Source organism: Chenopodium quinoa, unplaced genomic scaffold (assembly GCF_001683475.1).
Source record: "Chenopodium quinoa cultivar QQ74 unplaced genomic scaffold, ASM168347v1, whole genome shotgun sequence".
NCBI classification, from domain to species: Eukaryota; Viridiplantae; Streptophyta; class Magnoliopsida; order Caryophyllales; family Amaranthaceae; genus Chenopodium; species Chenopodium quinoa.
In genome coordinates, this window is record NW_018743920.1 from 2,697,315 (window position 1) to 2,715,498 (window position 18,184).

Sequence of the window (18,184 nt, forward strand, 5' to 3'; positions counted from 1 at the left end):
GCTATAAGTTTTTGGGTGAACATTTAATCAGTTTTCCATACAATCAGGTTGTGTAGGATTCATCATTCAGGATTCTCTTAAAGGTTGGAGGCCAATGTAGGTGACTTCATAGATGATGATCCATTGATCCTAGATAAAAATCATAAAATCATTAGAATGGAAGAGAAACCGAAGTATAAATTATATTCCGTACAATGTGAATATGTTCTTTCAAGTGATGTAATAATTGAGAAGAATGAAAAGGTTTGTATGTAGATTCTTTGTATTGCACTCCCTTTATCTCTTTATGTTTACCTCATTTTTTTTAGTCCGTCTTTTCAAGTTTGCTCCATATTACTTTTGGTTGTAGGAACCACCTTTTACTCTCACAATTCACAATCACTACACTAACCCCATCATTTTTCTTTCCCATCAATTTTTTTCAACCAAAAATTAAAAAAGTATCATTCCCCTAATGGAGCAAACAAAGGTGGCAAAGGAAGTATCCAATTAGTAAGTCACCTACATATTCTACAGTCCAATATACTAGTTTACTTCTTTCATCTCCTTTTGTTTAACTCATTTTAGTACTGTTACTTTTTAAATTTTTGGTTGGGTAGAGTTGACGAGAAAGAAAATTAGTGTCATTAAATTCATCCTATTTCACATTTCATTACACCTATTTCGAAGTATATAATTTAAACACTAGTTTTCCATCCCTTCTGCCTTCTCAATGTTCAATTTTATATTCTCTAATGATCAATTTAATGATTTAATCTACTAACCACAATTTCAATATTAAACAAGGGTTTTGTGAGTGAATTTGTGACTTCAAAAGAGCAAACAAAACCCATATGGTCATATCCTAACACAAGTACACAACCCACCATTCCACACAAAACCCAAAAATATTCTCATCTTCAATTCTTCACCATTGTTAGTTTTGGTTGAAGAAAGAGAGAAAATGGAAGCAATAAGTGGATTAAGCAGTCCTTGCAATTGCATTTCATCGCTACCAAACTCTTCCCTTCCCACCCACCACCAGAACCTCCACTTCCGCCGCAACAACCACCAAAAGTTAGCCGCATTTCACTCACAATCCCATCTTTTTTCCACAAAATGCCCTCTTTCCTCTCTCTCTCCTCTCCGAAAGAATTCCTTCAAACCCCGCATCTTTCTTCCTCACTTAGTCGCTTCAATGGTCTCTTTTTCTTCATTAAATTTCACTTTTTTCTTTTTTTTTGGATAAATTATTTTGAATTTCACCTTTTTTTTTTTTGTTTTATTGCAGAATCAAGTTGAGGAGACCTACATTATGATTAAACCAGATGGGGTTCAGCGTGGCCTTGTATGTTTCAATTTTGATATATTTTTTTTAATGGGTTTGTTTTAATTAATAGAAAAAATTATGGGTTTTATTGGGTTGAAGATTTGCTGTAATGGGTGATTGATGAAATTCAATTTTGTTTAGGTTGGAGAGATAATTTCAAGATTTGAGAAGAAGGGTTTTAAGTTGATTGGGTTGAAGATGTACCAATGCCCCCAAGAATTAGCTGAGGTATAATTATATAATTTTGTCAATTCTATTTTATGAATTTTCTTGCTTCTTTTGATAAAATGAAGATATTGTTTGCTAGATTAGGACTTTAGGTATTCTGTTCGGGTTAATTCGATATTTATGTTATAAATATGCCTAATTTATGAGAATTGATTGCTTATTGTGAGCTTGGAAATAATCAAGGTTTCTTCTAGTGAGATAAACACAGTTTTTGTTTGAATTAATTAAAAAAATTCCCCCAACGTTTTGGAACAATTAAATTATGTTGGTTGTATGAAGCTCAAGCTCCCTCTATTGCTGGAATGTGATGAATATAGGGGTAAATTTAATTTTTGCTAATTGAAAATGATAAATTCAATTACTATGAAAAAACAAGACATCATCATTCCTAATATCCTATAAGAGTAATTGGCATCAAAGATTACAAGCTCTTGATTAAATGGACCCTTAGCGTGGCAAAGATGTTGACTAGAGATCACCGAAAAAATGTATTTTTTATATGGTTATTGTGGAGTTTCAGTGGGTTCTTATTTAGCTTAATATCCACAGGAGCACTACAAGGATTTAAGTTCCAAGTCATTTTATCAGAAGCTGATTGAATACATTACTTCTGGTCCCGTTGTGTGTATGGTAAGATTTATTAACCTTTATGGTCTCTTTACATGCAATATTGGAATTGGGATATAAGTAGAATTTTGAGGCAATATTTGATGAATACTAGGCTTGGGAGGGTGTTGGAGTTGTTGCATCATCACGCAATCTAATAGGGGCCACAGATCCTCTTCAAGCTGAACCTGGAACTATTAGAGGAGATCTTGCTGTTCAAACTGGAAGGTTGGTCTTTTAACTAAAATTGTTATGGTGACAGATTCGTGATGCCATATTAGAAATTATTAGCTATGCAATGCTCTTAACTCTACCTAATACTTGTAGGAATGTGGTTCATGGAAGTGATAGCCCTGACAATGGAAAGCGTGAAATAGGTTAGGACTTCTATGCTTCAATCTTACTCATCTTGAGGCTTTCTCTCTGAATTACTTCATGGTTGTCATGTTCGGTTAATGGATCTAAATTTGCCTGTTACGTGACATTGTATATAGCTTATTTTTTCTGTAGCATTTGTGGCCTTCTGAATGATTTATGGTGTATTACCAATGTGTTACATGGCAAACTGCAAGTTGGGTCAGAGAACTTTGTGACTGGCAATTTTAAGATGTTACATTTCTGTCTAGTGAATAGAAACTCAAGTACTAGGAGGTCAAAATCTGGTTAATATGGTATTGTTCGAATATGAAGATCAGGAAAATAGGAAACTGCCAGTAATTCTGCTTAGAACAGTTGCTTGCTGAGAAAGGGTTTAGCATGAATTGGCGCTTCCTTGATATTGCCTTTCTTAATCAAAGATTGACTACTGGTGCTTTGCATATTTCAAATATTCTATCCTTCAAAAATTTCTAGTGATGAGATCAACATGCTTATATGAGGGTGTGTTTCCTGTTCTGTATAAGTGTATAACATTAGGAGCCTAAGAAACTCACTTGACGAGTTGGCGGGGAAGCTATAGAAGCAACATAACTCTGCTGTAACTGCAGATGAATCTTAATGCTTTGTCCCAGTGTGCTGATCTCTTCTGCAAGACGACATTTTTCTGAATATTGATAGTGCTATAAAGGATAGCAATGTCTATCAACCTACTTTTTGGGCTGGTGGTTGTAAAATTGTACTCACACATTCATCAACATTGATGTATATGTTATGCCAATATATACTTGAAAATTGAATAAGATCTGACTTTATACTCACATTGCAGGTCTGTGGTTTAAAGAAGGTGAAATATGCCAATGGACCCCTGCTCAAGCACCATGGCTGAGGGAGTAGTGATTTTTTGACCCGTTTCTATGATTCTATTTATAGAGCGTTGCACAGTTTTGAGGCCTTGTTTGCACTGGCTAAACATTAATTTAATTCTGCCATGTGCTTCAAATGCATTTTTTTTCTATAAGATTTGTGTATTAGATCTATACAGACAATCACAAGTTTTGTAATCGAATACGAGTTGCTGTTGTAATAAAATGCTGATGATTCATTACACAATCACGCATTGCGATTGTAACAATATGTGAAGTTTATGACTTTTTATTGCTGAGATTTCCAAAGTTCAATCAGACCATACAATGGCGATACTTATCAGATTAACCAACACCATTAAACATTACAATAACATTAATTTTTGTTACAATCATTGTACATCCTTGCCTGTAAATTAATCAGCAAACAAAATATTGCCAACTTCCCAAACAGCACTGTCGAGTATTGGAGATTACAGATTTCCGAGCGCTCAGTATCTTGAGCAACCTGTCGATTCAGAATCACTCGAACAAGTAGAGATACTCACCGAAGAACCACCATTACAACCAGTTGCCCCTTGTTTTTGTCGAGAATTAGCATACTTGGAAAACAGACAATGTATTGAGATCTCTCTGCCTGTCTTCTGTTCCTGATTAGGACTCGAAGAAACACTGATACAAGAACTATCAGTATTACAGGAAGTTAATCGTCCTTGCTCGCCGCACAACCCTGAAACCTTGGGTGAATCCTCCAAAACATTCGAGTTTGATTCATACTCCATAGAATCTAGAGTTGTCGGGCTAAGATTACGCTGAGAGCCTTGCTTGAGCTTCACAAGCGTCGATTCTGCATCAAAAAGCTCAATGAAAAACCACACATAACCACTAAATCAATCAAAATACGGAATTTCAACAGTTGAATTGGTCTGTTTTTTAATTTCTTTTTTTGGGTATAATTATTAGCACTACTATAAATTAACAAATTTGAAATCAATGAAAATTGACTGTAAAGTTGAAGCATTAATAATCGATTAAGCAGAATTTGAGTAGTACAAATAAGAAAAGAAAGGGGGAAAATGGGTTGATACCATAGATGGAGAGAGAATCGTGTTTAAGAAGCTTGGAAGGAAGACGCTCTAATTCCAACAATTCCACTGGTGACGGCGACGATCTAATCCTCCCAAACATCCCTCTTCAATATCTTTCTCACTTTCTCTCTCTTCAATTACTGTATTCTCAAAAATGAAAATGGAAGGAATCAAGGGGAAAAGGGGAAATGATGGAGTTGAAGAGCATAGAGCGGGAAACTTCTTCTCCAAACTTGTTCCAAATATTTTACAAACCCGCCTTTATTTTTCATCAATGGGCTGCTTTGGTGCGCTTTGGGTAATATATTTTTATTTTCAACGCTTCTAAAATCTAGAGATGTACTACCTTCGATTCAAATTATTTACAACAATCTAAACAGAGGTAGTACGTTGTATATGGAATTATCTCAAAGTTTGGTTTTATATTCTTAAGAATTAGTACTGTATTTTGTTTTGTATGCAACTTACTTTGTTTCAAGAAAGACCAACGAAAGGAAATCGAAATCAAGTATTTTACCAAGTAAATAGTTGGAATCTAAATATCTAATCCACTTCTTACGATTCAAGTCAACTAACCATTTCCATATTACCAAGTATTTTTATTTTTTAGGGTTATCCACTTCAAAAGTGGATTAATTATAGAGTCCATTGAATTGTTATAGCTAGAAAAATAAAGGGGGTGTTTGGATTTATAACCTTTATCTAGTTGGTTTCTACATTTGATTGATCACATATGCAGCTATTCTTATTGGACGTGAAAATTTGTGTAGAAAGTATTGGCTTGTTGCAAAATGAGGGGTTGAATTGAGATTGAGCTTGAGCTTGGGCATGGGCATGGAACTAGACTGATGTCATAAATAGAATAGAAGACAATGTGCAATGGAGGAGAATTAGGGGTGAAATTAATGCGGTTTAAAACTGAACCAAATCACAAACCAAACCAAATTAGAAATGTGGTGCGATTTTTTTTCGAATATAGTTCGCTGCGGTTTGAGGAATACCAAAACCGAATTAATATGGTTTGGTTTTGGTTTTAAGATTTGAAAAACCAAAAATCGAAATCCAAACCGAATATTAGCCCATATCCAAATTATAGCGTAGCCCAATACTAATTTTTAACCTACATATATAAAACCAAAAAATAATAAACTTGTGTTTTTTTATGTCCTAAAATGTCAACCAATGTGGGCGATGTTGGAATGAATGACCAATTAGATGGAGCAAAAAGGAAGAAGATGAAAAATTTCGGTGTGATTCGGTTTTCTTTTGAAAATCCGAATTTAAAACAGTGTGATTTGGTTCTGTTTTAATAGTAATATGGTGCGGTATAATTTGAAAAATACCAAAACTGAATTAATGTAGTTTGATTTCGGTTTGAGCTATAAATCATACCGCAAACCAAACTTTCATCCTTAAGGGAAATGTTAGAGCTGGCATAAAGACCAGAGAGGCACATTATGGAGATTGTCATACTAGGCACAAGCCCGCCATACATAAGCCTAACTCTTCAAGTCAAACAAAATGGAGGGACATAAGCCTTGCATGGACATTAATTTCAAATTTGGCAAGAGTCTAGACAATAGCACAAGAAGTCAAGTACATAGGCTTCGTTTATAAAAGGCCAAAACAAACTCAACATGACATGACTTTTTCTTGGCTTAAGTCGCTTGTGAATAAACCCATTAGAACAGTACATGAGCTTTCAAGACTGGCATGTACCCATTCAAGGAGTCTGTGGAGGAAACCTTACAATTTTCCTTAAGTAAATAAATTATTGAAAATATGTAAGCCAGCAAGAAAAATGGGGAAAACAATGGTAGAACCAATTAAGGGGTAAAATATTAGGACTCATACAATTATTTTCTATTTTCAAATATTTATTTAAGATGATAATTGTTACAAAATTAGGTAACATTGTAGACAAAGATTTACCTAATTTTTTCTTCTCAATTATTGAGGATAATTGGGAGGTAAACTTGCCAAACATATGCCACTTTATTCAGCAAAAGTTCGAGCATAGTTTGGTAATTTATAGTCAACTACTAGCATTTCAGCCAGATTATTAATCTATAAATTAGAGGCAATTACCAAATGAAAAGTTAAAAATCTTAAACGTGAACAAGTAGCCGTCATATTTGGTGGGATTCATCTATCATTTCAAGATTGTGACAAAAAAGTTACTAAAAAATTTCACCCAAGTACTATAATCCAGTTGAGAGTTAGAGTAATTTACACAGGCAATACCCTAATTTGAAGGGTAACTTCAACAAAGATTGCTGACCCAAAAAAGGGCCGTGTATTTTGCCCTAATCATGATTAAAAGTTAAGGACATTTCTACAGATTGAGATCCAACAACACTTATCCAAGACAAGTTAACCTTTTCTCATTTCTCGCTCCCTCTCATCAGTCATCAATGGCATCCCTCCTAGTTTCGCTACTTGTTGCGTTTGTGTTTCTCACCTTTCCGTCGGTGACCATGGCCACTAATGATAACTACTATCCACCGCCACTCCCACTCCCACCACCACCACCTCCCCCACAAATGATGTCTCCACCACCTGAAGGTCTGTCCATGTCACCGCCACCATTTCACCATTTAATCCTATCCCCACCACCATCACATGAACTCTTTCTACTGCCACATTTTATGCCACATCACAAGACTATCTTACCACCATATCATTTACCACCGAGGATCAATCTCCCACCGTGCCATCCATGTCATAAGATGCCACATAAATTCAGGCCACACCCGCACAAACCTAAGCTGCCACACAAGTTTAGACCACACAAGCATAGACCACCACATAAGTTATTTTTGCGACCACATCACCATCGCCACCACCATATGAGAGAACATCATTGGCCGCCTATCCATAGGCACCACTCGCCAAGACATCATCACTGGGAGCCAATCCATAGGCACCACTCGCCCAGACATCATCATTGGGAGCCAATCCATCATAGGCACCACTCGCCCGAACATCATCATTGGGAGCCAATTCATCAGCCAATTCATCATAGGCATCACTCACGCGAACATCGCCATTTGGAGCCAAATCATCATAGGCATCACTCTTCCGAACATCATCATTCTACTGAACCTCCCCACCGGCAATTTTATCATCATTGGGGTCCCTGGCATCCACACCCCTTTTTCCCACCTCTCTATCCCCAGCCAAGTAGTCATCACCACCACAGACACCATCATCATAGAAGACATCATGGCCACGGCCATCCAGCCCTGCATCATCACAGGAGGCCATTCTTAAGGAACCACCATACACTACCTCATCACATGAGAAGAAGAAACCGCAGCCATGAACAACCAACCCACCATAGGGGCATGACCTACCATCGCCATGGAATGATATATCATAGGCACCACCTACCACCTGCTCGCCATCAAACGATATACCATGGACATCACCCTCCAGCAACTCACCGTCGCCCAACACCATATCACAGGCCAACAGTCCATAGACCCCATACCACAGCACCTCATCATGATAACCAAAATCATGGCCATCCTGCTCACCAATACCATGGAACGCATCACAATACTCCATTATCTCATCATCACCGCGAACAAACACATCATCAGACCAAGCCACCCCATAGCCACCATTCTGCTGCTCATCATGCAAAGTCAACCCTTAAGAAACGTAATCCATCAGCAAGGCATCATCACAGTACAGAACACAACAGCCGTCACCACCACCAACCTTCTCATGAAATAAGTGCCACACAGCAAGCTATGCCCCCTTCATTACAATGACTGATTGGCAGCCGATAGAAAAAAAATCAAGCACTTGGCAGATACAACTTAATCAACAACTTGAAGAAAAATGGATTGAGTAGCTACTAGATTAGTCCACTAAATGTCATTTTAAAAAAAAAAGCAAAAAAAAATCCAAGTTTTCTAATTATTTGTAATTTTTACAAATATATAATGATATGAAAGTTCATTTCTGATTTAATTGGCAATTGGTATGCCTCAGTGTGTGTACCTGCTTAGAAATCCCTAGTGATATCTCAAACCTGTGTGGCTCACTGTCTAATCCTCCACTCAATACAACATTACTCCACAACCTTTGAAAATCACTAACTGCGTTATCATCTCATTCACAAGTCAGAGACAGTGATAACACACCAAGCAATTATTCTGTAACGCTCAAATCCTTCAAGTTTTAATTAGACCTAAGTTATACAAATTAGGGTCATTTTAATCAGGATTAAGCATCCTATGATCAGCAATGGTGGCACAGATAGACAAGGCATCATTAATGTCTTACAAGATTCAATGACTAAAATTATGACCTTGCCTAAGTATATTTCCCTGTTTATCAAATGGATAGACTCAATAAGCAATATTCAGCATAATGCAATACCAATGCACAGATCAAGCAACCGAGCACCAAACACCGCGAATACTCTGAAGCAGCAAAAAAAATACTCGAATTCTAGCAGCACGATAAGCATTTGCGGTGATTGTGCCCCAACATTCAACAAGACTGTTTCTCTTCAATCACTGAACAATCTAAAAGAACCCATCTTTTTCATTTTTTGCAGCTCTGGACGAATTTTTCCAAACAATTTTTATCAACAAATTGTCAAAACAACCTCAAATTTCGAGATTTACCATCCAAATCATCATAATAATTGCAACAAAAACAATTAAAGAGCAATATCAATAATTATCTAAAATTCAAACTGATTCATTTCACCAAAGAAATCCATACAAAACCAAAATCTCCAACAAAATTGCAAATAAACGAAAATTACCACAAAAAACTAAAACCCATTAAAACTGAACCTCCAACTTTAGAAAGACAAAGTGAGGAGAGAGAAAACGATACATCTAAAACAGGGTAGTTCCCTTGCCCTTCTTATCACCACCAATCTCAAAATGCTTGCAACGCTTAATGGAGTGTTGAGAGATGTGCTTACAAGTCTGACATTGAAGCCTGAGAACAATCTTCTTAGTAGTCTTAGCCTTCTTGTGGAAAACTGGCTTAGTCTGACCTCCATAACCAGATTGCTTGCGATCGTAACGACGCTTACCTTGCGCCGCTAAACTGTCCTTGCCCTTCTTATACTGGGTAACTTTGTGGGTTGTGTGTTTCTTGCATTCTTTGTTCTTGCAGTAGGTTTTCTTCACTTTTGGGATGTTCACCATTTTTGCAGGTTGTTGGAGGAGAACGTAGAAACCCTAGAAATTGAGATGGGGGTGGAGATGAGATAGAATGGAGGAGAGAGAAAATTGGGGTTATTTGTTTTGACGGTGATTAGGGTTTTGAAGTTGTGGGCTTTTTTGATGAGATGCTAGTAGTGTTATGGATAAGCCCATGGAAACTAATTATTTTTGTTGGGACTTGTATTAGAGCAATTGGGGTTGTTAAATCGATTGTTTTGGTCGGGTTCGGTTAAGTCAAGTCGGGTTTAGATCGTATCGAGTTGGGTTAGTTTTTTTTTTTTTTTTTTTTTTTTTTGTGCATTATGCTAAATTATTTGATCTATACACATTCCATTCATGTTTGGGTAACTAGGTTATTTGGATACAACAACTTTTGTGTGCGGCTGTCACACCGTTTGGCCAGCTGACACACATCAAGTAATCCTTGATTGTTGAGTAACCTCTGACCGAGTAATCCCTGATCGACCGAGTAACCCCTAACCGACCAAGTAATCCCTGACCGACTTAGAATTCCCTGATCGAGTGAGTAACTCAGTAACCCCTAACCGACTTAGTAACCCTTGACCGAGTGAGTAACCCCTATAGCACTAACAAAGTAACTACCAAAATAATTAGGCACACGGTGGTGACCAGCCACATATAAAAGTTTTTAATTTGGATATGATTTGAGTCAATCTTAAGCCGTACTATCATGGAGACAAATCAAGTGTTCAAATTGAATTTGAAGTAATTATTTAGTTGTTTAGTAATGTTAGGTCAATTTTGGATCATCGTCTTGAATTGAATGAGATTTTGACGATTAGTATAAAAAAAAAAAGTATTAATAAGTCGGACTACCAAATATGTATTGATCACCAAATGAGTTAATACTCACAAATAGAAAAAGTTGACAGTACTTATTATTAATCGTTGACAATATAAAGTATTCTACCAAAACCCCCCAAAAAAACCTCAACCTCAACGAGGCCTCCTCTTCTCCCTTTTCTCTCTTATCTCTCCTCTCTTTTCTTTTAGGGTTTCAATTTTTTTTTTTTTTTGTCGTTTAGGCTGAAAATAGTCTAATTCTGGCTCTTTTTCTTGATTTAATTTAGGTGTTTGCTTTGTTTTCTTTTTGCTTTGTTTTGTTCTCTTCATTTATGATAGTCTGTCCCAATTTTTTGGGCTGACTCTCATCTATGGATGGGAATTTTATTTTCAGGGTTTTAATAATTGGGAAGGTGATTTGGATTCATATGGATTTGGGGTTTGTCATCAACTTTACGATCAAAACATTAGCGCATATTGCGAAGGTCTCTACTTGGAAAGATGTGAAGACATAGAAAATCACTATTCGCGTCAAGTTTGAAGCGGTGGAGTGTGAGCTATGCCAAATATGCAAACTAATTATGAGTTTGATTGTAAAAGTTATGTTATTTTCTCTAAATCTGTGGTTTACAGAACAATGCTATTATTGTAGGTGCATTATGGCTATTCATTAATAATAAATATTTTCTTCTTGTAAAAAAAAAAAAAAAAAAAAAAAAAAAAAAAAAAAAAAACCCGTTGACAATATAGTTTTCAATGCTAAATTAAAAAGAAAGCAAATTAAATTAAACAAAGAGATAAAAGGCTAAAATTAAATTGTTGTGATAATCTATACTTCCTCCGTTCTTTTTTAATTGACCCGCTTTGACTTTTACACTATTCACCACCCCTCCTTTGACCGTCTTTTGTGAATAATATGTAAGAAAAAACATATTTATGTGGTATATGTTTGAATTCGTCTAAATAAGTACTATCATAATATATAACTTTTATAATTTTTACTTATGGAGAATTAAAGTTATTGATCGTTAAAGTTTTGCATTGACAAGCGTGATAAAAAAAACGAGTCAATTAAAAAAGAACATAGGAAGTACTTACTAAGTAGTACTCTCTCTATCCCTTTATTTTTGCCCCATTTGACTTTTTACGATCTCCAAGACACGCGTTAAATCGTTTATATCTCCAATTTTACATGCGAGAAAATTATAAAAAGTTGATATTAATTAAATATACATTGAGACGAACCAAACAAGATTTCACATAACAATATTACCTACTATAGAATAACGAGAATTTATGGTCAAAGTTTTCAAAGACTCAAATTTTGATAACGGAGCAAAAAAACAGAGGCAGAGGGAGTATATATATGAAAATGCATTCCAATAGAGATTTAAAAATATAGCTTGTACAAGATTTGAACCTACGAGTTTAAGTTTTAAAAAAATATAGTGTTAGCGACTAAGTTATTACCATATTCTATGTCATTCTATTAAAATTAATTAAATATAAATAAGAATTTCAATCGTAAAATTAATACAATAACTCGAGAAATTGATCGGACCTGAAAACTAGTTTAAAATCAACAACTTGAAAACGATAATTTGACGCAAACGAGATGACTCCAACAATAAGTTGTAAAAGAAACGTGACACGTGCATAAAACATAGCATACGTAGCTCCAAGTTGGTTGATTCATCTCATCTAGCTACGTAGTCTAATTGAAATTTTAGTTTGATAACGACTGTAGCTTGTTAAAATTTGACGAATTATTCTTATTTCTTTAATGTCTACTGATTAAACCAATCACCAACTACTTAAATTGACATTATTTTGGGGTACTGATTAAAGTGACGGCCAAATTGAATCAAGATGAAATCTAACTAATTTTAATCAATTAACATAATACCAAAACTTTTAATTTTATTTTATTTTATTTTATTTTTGTGTTTTTGAGATTTTAACATAATTTTACTTTGGTTATATCATGAATTGATAGCGATTTTTAAAGGGTAATAAATTATATATTTTCATTAAAATGGTATTTTTAATTTTAGCAAATTTAAGTCGGTAAAAACAGGCAAAGAGAATAAATCATTAGAGTGATGCCAAATGAAAATTTCAGTACGGATGCATGCTAAGTGAAATTACTTCACGTCAAATTTTGAATCGCCTAGATATGAAATCAAGTATGCCTCATGGTTTCTACGTACTCTATTGTTAAACAACAATATAATGGACGAATTATATTTAAACTTTGCAAAAGAATTAGGACTACATCACTATCATTTATCACATTCTTAAAATAAATAAATTGTCATATGTACACATGTTAGCTAAGCCAATAGCAAGTTATATAAACAGACAATAACGATATGTTAAATATCCTCGAGGGTGATTATTTCACTCGTTACCAAAATTATACTAATTTAATCATTGATGATTAAATTAGTATAATTTTGGTAACGAGTGAAGTAATGATAAACAAGCCTTTTATAATAAATGTTTCGTACTTTTATATTCGAATACTGATGAGAAATAGGATTTTTTAAAGGGTTTGCTATGTAAAATGTAGACCCCATATTATAAGTGAATCAGGGTGGTCTTCAAATATTGTGTATGTGCAAATATGCTAGCAAGCTTATTGTCTATAAACTCGATCTTAATGTGGGTCTCGATGGATCATAGATGATTGACATGATAGCCTATATAATTAGTCCGTGGCAAGTGTAGCCGCTTCAAGTATATCAATTTTGAAATGAGCCGCTTCAAGTATATCAATATTGAAACAAGTCCATTCTTGACAAACATCCTATTAGAAGATTTTAAAGATACCAAAAGCCAAATTGGTGTTTGATCACTACCAATAATATGTGACGTTTATGTTTTTCTAGTAGATTGGTCATCACGCGTAAGCCATTAAACGTGGTGATATTGACATTAATTTCTTCATTCTCTTATTTAGTCACAATAACTCAATCTTACCACTACTTAAACTAGTATTACATGAATACATCAATCCCTGATTCTCGGTGCTTTGCATGCCAGATAGTCATTGATACTGATTAATATTGTATACGTTTGATTTATTATCTTCTAGGTTTCGACCGACTTTTTTCATACCATAACTTTATAATACTAATGCTTTATTCATTGCTAGATTCATCTCGATCCTTAATTTTGAATTTTTTTTAATTAAAAATATTATTAATCAAATATATTTATTCAAATACAAAAAAAACAAAAGAATAATAATGTAAACTAAAATAATCCAAAACTCACACACAAAGGTTCTTACTTGCCCTAGTAATCCAAAACCCACGAGGTTTCCTATCCCCTTTCGCAATTTACAAGGACTTTCCACTATTTATTTATTTTCATTTTTCTTTTCTCTTTAATTATTATTATTATTATTATTATTAACTAGTACAATATACACTACGTATTTAACTTGATTTTTTTTGGTTTTTTTGGGTTTAATACTTTTATGGCATCCACTATACAGTTAAATAATAAGAAAAACATGTGATTAATCCTAACATAATACCAATCTCCAAATCCAACAAAAACACAAACTTTTTTCTTTCATTTTCTCTCTCCTCTTTTGATACCCTTCTTCACTTCTTCACTTTCCCACCATTTGATCTCACCTTCTCCCAATTTATTTGCCCCCTTCACTTAAATTAGATCTAAATGCATATTATTATGTTAATTAGTTAAGATTAACACCCATCTTCATCATCTCTTATTCCATTAATTTTGGAGTTTATATCATTAACTACTTCATTTGATGCTGCTTCAGCTTCACTTATGAGCTCCAAAACTCACAAAAAGGTAACAAATTAAAAACCCATTATTTATTTTGCTGGGGTATGTTTATTGATTCCGTGTGATCGTATGTTACACGTAATTGGTATAACTGTTGTATGGGAAATCTTGTGACTTTTTTTCGTATATTCTGTAATGGATCCAATTAATGATAGTTAAATGTTTATTTTATTGTTTAATTTGATTGATTGATTGATATGGGTTGTTTGAATTAATTCAGAGAAAAAGGAATCAATTTGGGAAGATGGAAGATGGAATTCATCAATTGGCTAAATCAATAAGAAAAAGGTTTGCAGAATTACCCCCTCTTTCTTCCAAATGTTGCATTTATAGAGTCCCTAGAACACTAAGAAATGTCAATTTGAGTGCCTATAAATCTTGTCTTATTTCAATTGGGCCCCTCAATTATGGTGCTAAAAGGTTACAAGGATTACAAGAGCAAAAATTAAGGTATCTCCAAAATTTTCTTAGGAGAAATGAGAGGAAATCACTCAAGGATTATCTTAAAGCTATTAAGGAATGGGAGAATGATGTAAGAGAGTGTTACATGGAGAGTATTAATTTGAGTAGCGACGAGTTTGTTGAAATGTTGTTACTCGACGGGTGTTTTATTATCGAGTTTTTTTTGAGTTGGTATTGGGAGACATTAGATGAGAATGATCGTATTTTTGGTAAGCCGTCTTTAGAACATGTAATTAGACGTGATTTATTGTTGATTGAGAATCAACTCCCTTTTTTCGTGCTTGAAAATTTATATGGGCTCGTCTTTGATGGCGAAGATGAGGATGACGAGTCTTTTGAGAGTTCAATCCCGTTTATTGATCTTACTTCCGAGGTCATAATTGGTAGAAGGGAGCTTCCAAAGAAGTTCAAGAAGCGCGAAATTTTGCATTTTGTTGATTTTTTGAGAACCCATCTCCTCCCTAAAGAGCTTAGGGACCCTAATAATGTCCCATCACGCGATGATGCGTGTTGGGAGTTTCCTCCCGGTGTAGGGGATCTTCATGATGCAGGGGTAAAATTTGCAGTAAATAAAAGCGATTCTATGCTCGATATAGAGTTCAAAGACGGTGTTTTGTACATTCCGAAATTAGAGGTGGAAGATCACACGGAATCAATTCTTCTAAACTTATCGGCGTTTGAGCAATGCCACTACCATTCCGACTCTTACGTTGTGGATTATGTCCTTTTGATGGATGTACTAATTACCACTCTAAAGGATGTGAATCTTCTTCTAAGTAGTGGGATCATAACGAACGCCTTAGGCAACAATGACGAAGTGGCACACTTGTTTAATACCATATGCAGAGAAACAAACTATGAAGCTCACAACTTTTATTACACTAAAATATGTAGGCGATTGGTTGCTCACTCGAAAACGCCTTGGAATAGGTGGAAGGCAACTTTGAGACACGATTACTTCAACAATCCTTGGACTATAATTTCGGTCATTGCTGCTGTTGTATTGCTCATTCTTACTGTCATACAAACTGCTTGTACCGTTATTGCTTTCAGACGTTTGTGATTGTCTGATTGATAATCTTATATACGAGTTTTTGCTGCATTGATGGCCTTATTGCCCTATATATGTCAACAAGCTTTTTGAGTATAATCATGTTTGGTCATTGCTCTTAGAGTTCCCTTATTTCTTTTACCTTTATTGCAAGAGACCGGACGGCTATATAAGCTGTGGAAGGGGCAGGGATCAGGGACGGGAAGGAAAGAAGCTGATGGGAGTCCGAGTGAGGACTAGATATAAACTCGATAGCTTAGAATAAGCACACAGCAATCGCGCAGCTTAAGTTGCTGCGGCACATATGGTAATCGAGCAGCATAAGTAGCCGCGGTTACAACTTACAAGTGATACAACACATCTCTGATTATGCAATTAGACAATTAGTAGCACATACTTAACAGCCACCGTAAATATAGAGTCAAAATAAGTAGACCACCAACAATTTTAATACCAAAGTTGAAAAAACATGCACCTATTTTATTATTCAAATTACCAATAATGAGCTGGAATCTAAGATATACAACAATGACTTGATTGTGATATGCACATCAGTGAAAATTTTGTTTAATTTATGATAATTATTTGCTGATTTGACAAAAGATAAATTCCAATTTTAACATTATTATAGTCCCAAATAGATCACAAAATAATAAAGAATTGTCTTAGCATTTCTTGAACACATTAAACTAACATTGATAAATAGTGAAACTTCTAATTTTGTAGGCCTCATGTTCTGATCATCTGCATTTAAATTTGTACTGCCGTTGTAGCTTATTTGGACGAAAACAATTTGTAGTTTAGTAAATGGGTAGAAATGGGTTACATTGTTGATGATTTGTTGTGTTCAAGTTCGTCTAATATTGAGTCGGCCTTTTGCCAAACAAATGTAACTTATTTTGCAATAAGTCTTACGTGTATCCTTGATAGCTGTACCACACCCTGTAATATGAACATTTAGTAAAAAATATGAACACGTAAAAAAACAATGAACATTTAGTAATAAAAAAATGAACACGTAAAAACAAAATGAACATTTAATATCAAAAAGTGAACATGTTAAAAAAAATGATTATTCCGTATATTAAAAATGAACATGATTATCATATAATCATAAAATTGATGGACCATGACCTTAAAAATGAACATTTAGTAAAAAAAAAATTTGAAGACGTAAAAAATAAAATGATCATTTAGTAATACAACAATGAGCACTTAAAAAAAAATGAATATTTAGTAATAAAAAATGAACATGTCAAAAAAATATGAACATTTAGTATAGTAAAAATGAACACTATCTTATAATCATAGAATAGTTGAACCATACCTAATAAAATGAACATTTCATAAAAATATATGAATACATTATATAAAATGAACATTTAGTACAAAAAATAAACACGTAAACAAATGAACACGTTTAAAAATATTATGAACGTTAGTATAATAAAAATGAACATGATTTTCATATATTCATATAAGTTCAAATTTATAGTATATAATAATAATCAACAAAAAATAAAGATATAATATATCGTTAAATTATGTTCATTTTTTATAACTAATGTTCATTTTTAATGTATTAAATCTTAATATTTTACAAAATGTTCAATTTTAAAGTATTGTATGTTCATATATTTTTTTATTTACAGAACACAAATTCAATTGTAATTATTTTAACTCTAAAAATTTGAATATCTACCTTAAATCTAATCTTAGTTCATCATAGAGATAATAATTATCGATTTATAATATAATAGATTAGTAATCACAACATTCACATATTTTTAATTAAAAAAAAAACTCAAAATTACTTCAAATTTCACGATCGTGACGAAGATGATGATGATGGATAATGTTACAATGGTGACGAATTGGAGAATATCCGAATTAGAAGGACAAAGAAGTATAAATATTGAAGGAAGTGAGGTAAGAAAGAAAATTAACTTATAAAAAAGGGGGGAAAAAAAGAGGAGAGAGAAAATTTCAGATTGAGAAGAAAACAGAGGAGAGAGAAAATTAATAGAGGTAAGAAAGAAAAACAGAGAGAGTTAAGATATAAAGAACGTATGTTTATTTTTAAATTACTATGTGTTCATATATGGGTACAATGGTGCATCTAACTTAGCTACACAAGTGTGTAGCTAAGAATTTGCACTTATTTTGGGCCAACAAGTCAATTGGGCTTGGGCTTAAAAATTGGGCTAGAATTCCATCCTAATCCAACAATCTAGGTGTACTAAGCTTGAAAATTTTGGGCATCAGATTAAAAATAGCATAAATATATATTTGGGAGTGCTAGAATCAGACACAGTAATACAAATTTAATTAAACCTTATTTGATACAAAATACATTTTTTTATTAATGGATT

At 34.0% G+C, this 18,184-nt stretch overlaps 4 protein-coding genes across 4 annotated transcripts; 2 read left to right on the forward strand and 2 right to left on the reverse strand.

The window, feature by feature from the left end:
* The first annotated feature begins 798 nt into the window (after window positions 1-798).
* LOC110687903 (nucleoside diphosphate kinase 2, chloroplastic-like) lies at window positions 799-3,672 on the forward strand. Its single transcript, XM_021864546.1, has 7 exons — window positions 799-1,180; window positions 1,271-1,327; window positions 1,451-1,537; window positions 2,087-2,167; window positions 2,259-2,371; window positions 2,471-2,520; window positions 3,348-3,672. The coding sequence occupies exons 1-7, from the start codon at window positions 944-946 to the stop codon at window positions 3,413-3,415; spliced, it is 693 nt and encodes a 230-aa protein (XP_021720238.1). The 5' UTR covers window positions 799-943; the 3' UTR covers window positions 3,416-3,672.
* Window positions 3,673-3,772: 100 nt separating this feature from the next.
* LOC110687904 lies at window positions 3,773-4,928 on the reverse strand. Its single transcript, XM_021864547.1, has 2 exons — window positions 4,473-4,928; window positions 3,773-4,231 (listed from the first exon to the last, which is right to left on the reverse strand). Exons 1-2 carry the CDS (start codon window positions 4,570-4,572, stop codon window positions 3,876-3,878), a joined length of 456 nt encoding a protein of 151 aa, XP_021720239.1. The 5' UTR covers window positions 4,573-4,928; the 3' UTR covers window positions 3,773-3,875.
* A 4,222-nt stretch (window positions 4,929-9,150) lies between these two features.
* LOC110687905 (60S ribosomal protein L44-like) lies at window positions 9,151-9,768 on the reverse strand. The gene has a single exon (XM_021864548.1). The coding sequence runs from the start codon at window positions 9,650-9,652 to the stop codon at window positions 9,335-9,337; it is 318 nt and encodes a 105-aa protein (XP_021720240.1). The 5' UTR covers window positions 9,653-9,768; the 3' UTR covers window positions 9,151-9,334.
* Window positions 9,769-13,658: 3,890 nt separating this feature from the next.
* On the forward strand, window positions 13,659-15,955 carry LOC110687907 (UPF0481 protein At3g47200-like). Its single transcript, XM_021864549.1, has 2 exons — window positions 13,659-14,305; window positions 14,520-15,955. Exons 1-2 carry the CDS (start codon window positions 14,282-14,284, stop codon window positions 15,822-15,824), a joined length of 1,329 nt encoding a protein of 442 aa, XP_021720241.1. The 5' UTR covers window positions 13,659-14,281; the 3' UTR covers window positions 15,825-15,955.
* Window positions 15,956-18,184: the final 2,229 nt, after the last annotated feature.